This window comes from Lentinus tigrinus (assembly GCF_003813185.1).
Source record: "Lentinus tigrinus ALCF2SS1-7 unplaced genomic scaffold L226scaffold_107, whole genome shotgun sequence".
Lineage (NCBI taxonomy): Eukaryota > Fungi > Basidiomycota > Agaricomycetes > Polyporales > Polyporaceae > Lentinus > Lentinus tigrinus.
This window is the reverse complement of record NW_027138016.1, coordinates 1-10,304: the sequence shown is the minus strand read 5'-3', so window position 1 is coordinate 10,304 and position 10,304 is coordinate 1. Positions and strand designations below refer to the sequence as shown.

General features: G+C 59.3%; 3 protein-coding genes across 3 annotated transcripts; 1 reads left to right on the top strand and 2 right to left on the bottom strand.

Moving 5' to 3' along the window:
* On the top strand, positions 1-2,749 carry L226DRAFT_496368 (uncharacterized protein). Its single transcript, XM_067677557.1, has 8 exons — positions 1-242; positions 287-337; positions 743-766; positions 822-1,206; positions 1,261-1,283; positions 1,336-1,729; positions 1,838-2,165; positions 2,219-2,749. The coding sequence occupies exons 1-8, from the start codon at positions 123-125 to the stop codon at positions 2,703-2,705; spliced, it is 1,812 nt and encodes a 603-aa protein (XP_067528296.1). The 5' UTR covers positions 1-122; the 3' UTR covers positions 2,706-2,749.
* A 1,952-nt stretch (positions 2,750-4,701) lies between these two features.
* On the bottom strand, positions 4,702-5,305 carry L226DRAFT_541204 (uncharacterized protein). The gene has a single exon (XM_067682036.1). The coding sequence runs from the start codon at positions 5,190-5,192 to the stop codon at positions 5,007-5,009; it is 186 nt and encodes a 61-aa protein (XP_067528295.1). The 5' UTR covers positions 5,193-5,305; the 3' UTR covers positions 4,702-5,006.
* Positions 5,306-6,565: 1,260 nt separating this feature from the next.
* L226DRAFT_52961 (uncharacterized protein) lies at positions 6,566-8,332 on the bottom strand. Its single transcript, XM_067679653.1, has 4 exons — positions 8,030-8,332; positions 7,205-7,974; positions 6,879-7,150; positions 6,566-6,827 (listed from the first exon to the last, which is right to left on the bottom strand). The coding sequence occupies exons 1-4, from the start codon at positions 8,108-8,110 to the stop codon at positions 6,763-6,765; spliced, it is 1,188 nt and encodes a 395-aa protein (XP_067528294.1). The 5' UTR covers positions 8,111-8,332; the 3' UTR covers positions 6,566-6,762.
* Positions 8,333-10,304: the final 1,972 nt, after the last annotated feature.

Below are 10,304 nucleotides of genomic sequence, written 5' to 3'. Positions count from 1 at the left end.
CTTCCGCGCCGTCATCCTCGGAGTCGTCCTCGGGCTCCCCTTCCTCCTCATAACCTCTGTTCTACCACACCACACCATACTTGAAGACGGCTGCTTCGAAGATACGGACGAGTGAATTGAAGATGTCTGCCACACCGTCGTCGCGGTCGACCGGCACCCCCGGGTCGCCAGCTATGCCCTCGACGCGTGCTACCTCCCCGCCTACAAGTCCTGTTTCTATCCCTGATGATGTACGTGACGAAATATCTTGTGCTTGACCTGATACTGATATTGCTATGCGATGTAGCCGAAGACGGACGACGACGAAGTGGAGTTTGTAGAGAGACCAACTGTTAAGGTGCGTACTTCAGTATGTACTCGTGGGCGCAGGGTGCGTGGTGGCGGTCATCAGAGTTATGAGGGGAGGCATGAGCGTTCTGCGCCGTGAGTCTTACTTCTGGCGGGCGCATGGTGCAGTGGGGTTCTACGTCTGAGCGACGGAACAGGGCCGTGTGGCGGACAGTCCGCCAGATTGTACGCCGGACAGAGGTCATAGCGGCCGGCCACGGACGATATATGACTAGGCCCGCCTCCCCAACCCTTCTACTCGTTTTGCCGTCGATATACGCTATGTTGCTCTGCGCTCGGGCTCGCGGCACCGGTCTGTCCTCCCACCGTGTCCGCAACCTCTTGTCCGTATAAATCACTGGCGTGTGACGCATGGGACGAGACGCAACCACGCTAACGCCCTCCCTATTCTTAGAGTGAGCCTAAAGACGACGAGACGGTACGTGTGCTAACGTATATTTCACGCCCATTTCCATTCTAAACCCACGATCCAGGAGGACGACCCGCGCCTCGCGGAACTCGAGACCCTCCTGCAAAAGTCCGCGACGTACGTAACGCTCCTAAAGGACCAGATGGACCAAGTCAGACTGGCACACGGGCGCCGCAAGCCAAAGGCGAAGACCACAGCGAAACCATCCCGTAAACGCGCACGAGTAGTGTCGGACTCGGAGGATGAGCGCGAGGCGAAGAGACGGAAGGCCACGGGCAAGTCCGTCGCGGTGGCAAGGGAGAGCGAAGATGCCGAGGGCGACGCGGAGGCGGAGAAGAGCACCTTTGAGCAGCCTGCTCTTATCACCGGTGCGACTCTCAAGGACTACCAGCTAGAAGGCGTGGCGTGGATGGCCGGTCTGTACCAGAACGGTATCTCTGGTATACTTGGTGCGTGCGGTTGTCTCTGTTTGTTTTTACCTTCGCAGGCTGACACGCTTGTAGCCGACGAAATGGGTCTCGGAAAGGTACTCGCTCTCACCTACCTGACATGGATCCCAGCTCACACTTCCCGTGCAGACCATACAGACCATCGCGTTCCACGCATTCCTCCGAGAGCGCACGCCAGCACCTTTTATGGTCGTGTGCCCGCTGGCCGTGCTCGACAACTGGGCACGCGAGTTCGAGCGTTTTGCTCCCGACATCCCTGTCGTAACCTACTATGGCACGAAGGAAGAGCGCCATGAGATCAGGCGGACGCAGATGGTGATGGACGCGGTGGACAGGGAGTACTACCGTGTGGCGACGGGCTCTGCAGCGGAAGCCGCCGCTGCCGCCTCGAAGAGCAAGGGAAAAGGCAAGGGGAAGCGGAAAACACCCGCGCGTGGCCGAGGGCGGGGACGAGGGAGAGCTGCTGTCAGAAGCCGTGCGCGGAGGGACGACGACAGCTCTGAAGATGAAGCTCCTCCTCGGGGTAAGGCCACCGCACGCGGGAAGCGCGGTGGACGGACTCTCGCCAAGTCTCGCAAGCGTGTCCAGGAGGAAGCCGGGTCGTCCGAGTTCGAGGACTCGATGACCGTAGACGAGGAGCCGTCGGCGGAGCAGCAGAACGAGCATCCGCTGAAGCCGCACCAGAAGACGAACTTCCCGGTGGTGCTGACGACGTACCAGATCGTGATCAACGACCGCGCGGAGCTCGCGCGGTACCACTGGGGCTTCATCGTCGTCGACGAGGGCCACCGGCTGAAGAACATCGACTGCGTGCTCATGCGCGAGATCAAGAAGATCCCGTCGGCGGCGCGGCTGGTCCTCACGGGCACGCCGCTGCAGAACAACCTCTCGGAGCTCTGGGCGCTCCTTAACTTCGTTCTCCCGGATCTGTTTGGGGACCTGTCGACGTTCCAGTCCTGGTAAGTCCGTTGCAACTGTTCTCTGGTCCAGCTCGTTAATCCCGGCGGCGAAGGTTCGACGAGAGTCGCTTGCAGAGCAAGCTCACGTCGGAGCGGCAGCAGAAGCTGATCCAGTCGCTGCACGACATCCTGCGGCCGTTCCTCCTCCGGCGCATGAAGGCCGATGTGGAGATGCAGCTTCCTCCCAAAAAGGAGTACGTGCTGTACACGCCGCTGAGCGAGCGCCAGCGCGAGCTGTACGAGGTCGTCGTGCAGGGCGACAGCGCGCTCCGGCAGTACCTGATCAAGGAGCTGCGCGAGGAGGCGGAGCGGATGCACGGCGGGGCGAAGGCGAAGGTGGTGGAGGGCGAGAAGACGACGCGGGACTGCGAGAGTTGCAGACGGCGGGATGCGCGGACGTGGGCTCGGCGTTCCGGAATCCGAGTCCGCAACGAGCATCCGCGGTGGTCGGGAGCGGGCAGGCGGCGGAGGCTATCAGCGGAGTGCGAACGAGATGCACCAGATGCAAGCTCGACCTTAGGGTGTTCTGGGGGGGGGTAGAAGGCGTACGAGGTGTTCTGGGGGGGTATAGGGCGTACGAGGGGTGTTTTGGAGGGGTAGAAGGCGTACGAGGTGTTCCGGGAGGGTATAGGGCGTACGAGGTGTCCCGGGGGATAGAGGGCGTAGGTGTTCCGGGAGGATAGAGAGCGTGTTGTCAGTCTTGCTGCGTCGTTCGTATGTAAAATGTGTAGATAGAACGAAATATATTTCTTCGACTCTCTACATGTCGTACAGCGCGAATTGCTAGGGTTGCTAACGCAGTAGCGGCCGGAGTCGACTACCAGGTTCCAAATCGCACCGCAGACGACAGAAAGTTTGCAGGGAAATATATTTCTCAAGATGAACTACCGTACATGAGACGGAAAAACACACTGCACGCGAACGAGAACTCGGCGCCTAACAAGTGCGCACCATCGCGTCTGCCTCTCCGTCTGCACCGCTCAGCACTCGGTCGTGCACGCTCTGCAGAAGATAAGTCAGTGTTGGTCTCTCGGCACATGTAGTTTGAGTACTCACTTCTGGAGCTCGCTAGGTCCCCCGGTCTCGACTTCTGTCAGACGCTGTTTCACGGCCGTCCTCATGCGGGAGCTGCAAGTTCTCGTCAGAACTCAGTACGCACTAGTATACAGCGAAAGCTACGTACCTTTTGTCTCAGAAGGGCGCAGCGAGCTCGACTCATGCAGCTGCTCGTTCGCAATCCGGGGACAGACCAATCCGGGGACAGACTTGCGCGGGAAGCGGACTCAAGCAGCATCGTCTGGGAGCCATGTCGTCAGCGTCCGCCGGTATAGAATGAAATCTAGTACGTACCAGACGCTGGAGGCATCAGACTCCCGACCTGGACAGGCAGACAAGTGGACCGTAATGCTTACCTTCGCACCGTTCTCGCTTACAGATTGTTGATGTGGCCCCAGAGCAATCGGCCGTCCAGCCCGCTGCGGATTCGTCTTCCAGCCGCCCACTAGTCAGGACCCAACGCGCCATGGAACGAAGCGGAAGGTGCGTACCAGTTGTCTTTTTCGACAACACGGACTTCCTCCGACACCCGTAGTCGGGGGGCAGATCTGAGCGCAGCGCGGACTCGAGCAACGCCATCCGGGAGCCACGTACGAGACGCGTAAGTGCTCGTTGACATAGATACATGAATACTCACTGTTCTCTCGATTCGCGACTACTACCCTCTCTGGCAGGCAGGTCATGTCGCATCTCGCTCCTGTCCATCCATCGCTGACGCATTTTTGCAGCTCGTCTACCAGACGACCGTGTTCCTGTCGCGATCGTCGATCACGCTCGGGCTCTCGCCGCTTCCCGGACGCCTCCTCTCTGTGCCGGCGGTCGTCCAAGACTTCATCCTCGCCACTCTCGCGTTCGAGTCTGCGGTTGGAATCTTCGGCGTCCGGAACGAGGGCGCGAGCTTCGCCTTTGTCTTCCTGCCCATCAGTGACATGCTGCCAACAGGTTCAAGGTACGTACCGTTTGCAGTCGAGCGCAGCCCGAGTTCAGTGCGCGCCGTGTGGAGCGCGGTCCTTATCCGGAAGCTACAAGATGGCGGTCAGGATCAAGTGCGCACCGGGACGCAGCAGAAGGTACGTACCAGTTGACGCGAACCCTCGCACATACACTCACTCGTAGGATTCCGGGGGCACGCCTGAGCGGGAAGACTCGAGCGATGCCATCCGGGAGGGTTGCAAGAGGCGACGTAAGTGCTCGCTGACGTAGACATTAGACAACTCACCTTTTACGATTGCAGACACGTCTGTCCGCCGGATGTCCTGCGTGTTCTGATGATGGGCTGCGTACCGTTTGCAGTGTCCGGACCCGAGCATGGCCTGACTTCAGCGCACATCACATGAAGCGGAGAATCTGTCGTCAGGACTCTGTGCGCACCGGAAGACAGCCAAAGGTACGTACCGGTCATCTTCAGAGATGCGAACCCTTGCGCTGCTGGTTGCTCACAGCTCCCGGCTCGCCCATGGCAGGTCGCCGGACAGAAATCGAAGAAAGTTAGGTGAATCAGCTCGTGGTGTCGCCAGCACAAAAGCGATGATGAGGTACGTACCGGTTCTCGCTCCTCTCGCGCCTGGAACAGCGGAGTCGCCATGCATGGGATACACGACTGAAAGGTGCGTGATGTCCGGACCGCAGCAGCGCGACTTCTGTCCGCTTTCCGTGAGGTTCAGCTGAAGGACGAGTGAAGAGTCAGCCGGTGGCGACGCGTGATGAGAAGGTAAGTAGAAGCAGTGCGTACCTCCATTACACCCAGCCGATGGGATCGAGTACCTGGCAGCCAAGGACGGACAGTCAGAAACTGACAGCACGTTGTGGATCGAAGACAGGGATGTGCGGCTCGACACGCTGAAGCTCCGAGCATGCGTACAAGGAGCTGATACACTCACAGACGCGCCGAAGACATGAAGTGTATGTGAAGCAGTCGGACGCGCTGCGTCTGCGCACACAGCGGGCTCGGCGGGAGTAGTGTCCGGCCATCGTGATGCGATGGTTAAGGCACAAATGCACGCATGTGCATACATCCTGATGGAAGCCTGCACCACGGACGGCAGGAGGCCCCGCAGAGACGTCGAAGCTGGGTGCCACGTACCAGAGAGTTCATGTAGTATTGCGTAGGTCGTATTCCATTGCTGTTCTTCATGACACTGTGTGAGAAGGCAGCGAGACCGTGAAGAGAACGAGGGATGGGATGGGCTGATGAGCACAGCGAGACAGGGAGAAGATGGGAGGAAGGAGAGAGGAGCGGCAGGGGCATTGGCGGTCAGGATGTGAAGAGCAAACAAGGCCAACACACTCGCGTTGAAGTGTACCAATTCGGGCGCATGCTCGCGACTCGCCTATATTATTCGGAAGAGCTGGAAGTGTTATTTTTGGTAGGCTGTGGTTATTCTATTCCACCTGTGGTATTCGGTACATCTAAATTCGGAGATCGTTCTCCCCCTCGGGCTCATTGACTACTCCCCAGCACCCATCCGCATCCTCGAGCTTGGAGGCAGTTGTAATCACGTCCCTCCGGGTCTCCCGGATTATGCCCGCTGTCGTCCACTGGCGAGTCAACGCGCCATGCGCGCCCTCGGGCCGGTTGTGGACGAAAGACGGCGGGAAATTGACTGGGTCGATCATCGGCTGCACCCAGTGTTGGTTAGTGTTGTTGTGACAGTTGCGCGTTATCGGCAGCGGTAAGCTCAGGAGCCGAGTTCTGCTGGGTGGCGAAGATCTCACCCAGCAAAGTGCAGGCAGCCGTGGTCAGAGTTCCAGCTAGCGGTACCTGATGACGGCTAAGCCCAGCCGTAAAAGCAGCTATGAATGTTCAGAGAATCCCGCTGATTGTAGGTCTTGAGCCGACACCGACACCGTCTTGCAGATGAGTTCCAGCCACAGGTGCCGCTGGCTGATGAAGTCCCTATTCTCCAACACCAACCGCGAACCATCTCGAACCCTAGATGAACCTGCACGAACTTCAGACTGGGAGAACCATACGGGCGTGAATTTGTTACGTGATTAGAGACCAACCGCACAGAGATGTACCTGGCAGCCGAGTCCCGATGTCAGTGTGTCCTCCGGGAGCTCGGGAGTCGAAGACCCTGACCGACGAGGCCGTTCATTGTGTCCTTCGGCTCGAGTCTTCCATGCTCTCTGTCTCATCAAGTAAGTGCGATTCTAGTGAGATCCAGTAGATAACTGATAGCATACGGCGGGTGCGAGCGGTCTCTCGGGTCGTTAAACAAATACAGAGCAATGTCAGAACAGTTTGCATTGTGCACTTCTGCGGGACTGGTACATCCAAGTAGTGGCTAAGCAAATGGGACATACCACTACTGTGCACCATATCTCCGAGTCCACCCTCGTGTCGTCGGGGCTAGAACACCGGGTCGCAACGACGCGATGGTGATTCGGATATGGCATGACCGTGGACCGTGTCGTGACCTGCTCCGAATGGGAACAGTGCCGGGCCCCGGCTCGGAGCGAGTAAGCGCCTGTCGACGTCAGTGATATCTGCTAGTTCAGCTCAAGATAACAGATACTCGCCTACATTCAGCGGGCGACGTCAGCGAGTCCGAGGGTGGTCAGTACATGGCAATGTGTGAGAACTTAGAAGAGCATCGGCGTGGTCTGCGCGAGTGTCAGCCGCGAGCGGCGTAGAAACAGGTCCGAGATGTATACCGAACACGGACGCCAGTCTGCGCATGCAGCGTCGGAACCCAAGTCTTGAGCTGGTGCAGCCCAACAAAGATTTTGTTCGCAGAATCCGGTATGTTGCTGGAAATGACGCCGGGGACGCGCATGTTGGGAGCCATGATATCGGGACCGCCGTAGTCCTTGGGTCGTCGAATCTTGAGCGGCCCCTTGAAGAAGATGATGCCATTGAATGCCATGTAAACTTGAGCCCGTGGACCCTCAACACGAACTGCCGTTCGGGTTCGGCGAGATCGACTCTGTTGTCTGTACTTCAGCTTCAGGGATCGAGATGAACGGTTGCTTCACAATACCGGCCAGTGCGATGTCCATCATCACCGTGTCTCTTGCGTCCGAGTGATCGTACCACAGCGCAATGAGCAGCAGCGGGCTCGCTGTGGCATTTGCCGCGAGCGGGCCCGTGTACCTCCACTTCGGGCGGATGGCCACTCCGTGCACTGCAGGTAGTGGATCGCCCAGCTCGGCCCACCGTGCGGAGACTCAGCGACCATATCCTCATAGTACTTGCAGTACGTCTCCGCGTCATACGGGTGCTCCTCGCCATCGCCGCACGCGATGGCAGAGAACGCCTCGTTTTCGGAATGCCATGCTGCTGGTCTGCAGCGCAGTCACACTGGGCTGGCTGGTGGATCTTGGGTGCGAGTGCGACGAGACCGGTTTGGTTCCCGGTCTCGATGGCGCAGATGACGTCGACGACGGCGTTGTACCCGACGAGCGGCCTGTAGGTCGTGCCGAAGAGCTGCCAGACGAGGTCTCTGCACGTCCTGACCATTGGGAACTCTGCTAGCGGGACGAGCACTGGCTTGTGTGCGACTGCGTCGAGGATGGCAAAGTATCGCGCACGGATCTTGTCCGGGGTCGACTCGTAAAGCGGGCATTGGAGCGGCCCGGTCTGGTGGCAGTATGTGAACAGAGACTCGACGACCTTTTCAAAGTCGAACAGGTTCGAGTTCCACAGCGCCGCGCGGTGATTGTGCGAGTCGAACACGCCGTCGATAATGACCCGGTCGACCTTCTCCGGGTACATCGCGGAGAAGTAATGGCCCAGTACAGACTCGTAGCTCTGGACATTATTGTCAGCCACCACAGTACCCCGTAAACGGAATTGAGAAACTGACGAAGCCACAATTCATGACCTTCTCCTGCCCCAGCTTTTCCGAGATCTTCACCACATCCATAGCGGTACTCGCCGTGCTCATGAACCTTCCAACTCCGCCCTGACAACCAACATACTCCTCACACCTCGTGCCGACAACCTCCACCCGCGTTCGGAAGAACTCCGCCGTCTCGTCCGAAGTACGCAGTTGGAGGGCTACGGATACGGATTCAGATCTCAGCCGTCTACCTGCACGACATGGACTAGTAGAGAGTACTACATGATTGGCGAACGAGCCTTGCTCAAATGCGTCTCCCACCCGCGTCGAAATCCTATCGCCGCATTCGGTGGCGCAACTCGAGCACAAAGCTCGCGAGGACGTCCGCACCCGTCCGCACCTTCTTTGTCTCTCTCCGGATGACGAGCGGGTCGACGAACTTGCCTGACGTCGGCGTGACCGGTGGGATGGGCTCTCCCGTGCCCAAGTCCAACAGCCCGAGACGAAAGCGATCCATCGAGCGCGACCACAGGCGGACGTTCAGAGGCGTCATCGGAGACGGCGCCCGAGATCACACTGGGATGTCATCGGGCCGGGGCCGTACATCGACTGCGGGCGCACACGTCTCCCGCCCGTCTTGGACGCGCCATTCCGAGTCGGAGAGGAAGAGGGCGAGGTCGGCGCGAGGCTCGCGCTGACGGGCCGCCCGGAGGTCTTTCCGATCGTCTCCTCGCTCGTCTGCGCTCTGGTCGTCGAGCCCGGAGGACGTGGATACAGGCGAGGAAGGGAAGAAGGCCGTCCCGAGCTCCCATGACTGCGAGCATGAGGGCGTGGTAGGCTGTTCGTGGTCTTCACTGCGATCGCGGCCGCAAGCCATGATCGATGATCTGCGTGCCGAGTGCAACGGTGTAGCACTTTCGAGGGGTCAGGCTGGCAAGGATACAGGACTGGCCGTGCCGTTGCCGTTGCCATTGACGGGCTTGTTGTTCGCGAGGGCGGAGGGTACGCTACTGGCGGAGAATGTGAATGTGTTGGCTTCCTGTGAGGGGAGTCCCGAGATCGACAGGCGCCGTTTGCTCGCAGAGAGGCGAGAGAGGCGAGAGAGGCAGGAGGTGAGTTCGTCGGTGGGAAGGGCCCCTGTCCTATCGCGGACGAATCGGGAGGAGACGCATAGTCGCCAGTGCGCCGTGGGGCCTGTGATCATGGCTGTATTTGCGTGCATGCATACCAGATTTGATCGTGCACCAAAGTCCTGAACACCGAACGTGCCACGATCGGACAGCCGGATTCTCGAGTCAGCAAGCAGGAAGCATGGTGGCGACTGCTGCAGACGGAGTACTCACACTGCAGCCTGAGATCGCGACACCGCGGCTCAGAGCCGAGTCCGGGTTGCAATCAACAACGAGGAACGTCCTGTGCTTGCGCTCGTGGCGCGACACCCCCCGTAGTCAGTGAAATCCAAACAACTGGTATGTACGAGTACGGTATCACCCACCATTCGCAGCCCATCTCGAGCGGTCCCTGCTGCTGTCTGTATCCCAGTCGAGCTGCACGGCGGCAGACGCTGCTGCGCGACGGATCTGAGCTGTCCTCGTGCACATGCTGCATGCATGCACGCGTCATGGTTAGTTCCCTCGCCCGACGTAGCCCTCCGCGTATCTTGAACTGTAGCCTGCATTACGCACGAGAGTCCGATCCCGGGAGCTTGAACTGGCGTGGACGTGCCAGTGAGCCCTGGACGTTGCGAGGTGCAAAGTGCGATGCGAGCCGCCGTTCGGGTCCGGCGAGATCGACTCTGCTGGCTGGGCTTGCACGGCTGGCTGCTGGATGGCGGGTGTTCACGACGGGCTGCGCGTTCGTGAGCTCTGCGGAAAAACATGATTATTTTTCGAGATGTACGCTGCGTGAGATTTGCTAGTAGAGGACTGTGTACACGAACAGAAAGAGAGAGGGTGCGTACTGAACGAATGAACGGGCGGTGCTCGGACCCGTCTCCCACCGCCGGCGACCCCTCGCTTGTGAGATCTGTCGCCGTTACCAGAAAGGAGACGGGGACTTGGATGGCGACGCGGCGCGAGGTGTCCCGAAAGCCGGATTGGGGACGGCGTTGGCCAAGTCGCCGTGCAGAGTGCGAGACGGGGGCCGAGCACGAAGCGGAGCGTGGTGTGTTTGTCCTGCGCTGGAGGCGGATAAGTACTCGTTCAGACGCGTTCTCTGGGATCATTCCCCCACCTGTTCATCTCTCTCCTGTTGCGAGTCCCGCGGCCGTCGACGTCTTCCTCGCTACCCAGTTGTCGTC

Bases quoted from the DNA above. Each gene is read 5' to 3' on its own strand.
- L226DRAFT_496368 (XM_067677557.1), top strand. From the start codon at position 123: ATGTCTGCCACACCGTCGTCGCGGTCGACCGGCACCCCCGGGTCGCCA. The intron at 1,730-1,837 runs GTAAGGCCACCG...CGATGACCGTAG, and splicing joins AGATGAAGCTCCTCCTCGGG to ACGAGGAGCCGTCGGCGGAG. The intron at 2,166-2,218 runs GTAAGTCCGTTG...CCGGCGGCGAAG, and splicing joins CTGTCGACGTTCCAGTCCTG to GTTCGACGAGAGTCGCTTGC.
- L226DRAFT_541204 (XM_067682036.1), bottom strand. From the start codon at position 5,192: ATGGCCGGACACTACTCCCGCCGAGCCCGCTGTGTGCGCAGACGCAGC.
- L226DRAFT_52961 (XM_067679653.1), bottom strand. From the start codon at position 8,110: ATGAGCACGGCGAGTACCGCTATGGATGTGGTGAAGATCTCGGAAAAG. The intron at 7,975-8,029 runs GTCAGTTTCTCA...AATAATGTCCAG, and splicing joins AGGTCATGAATTGTGGCTTC to AGCTACGAGTCTGTACTGGG. The intron at 7,151-7,204 runs GTATTGTGAAGC...TACAGACAACAG, and splicing joins GATGGACATCGCACTGGCCG to AGTCGATCTCGCCGAACCCG.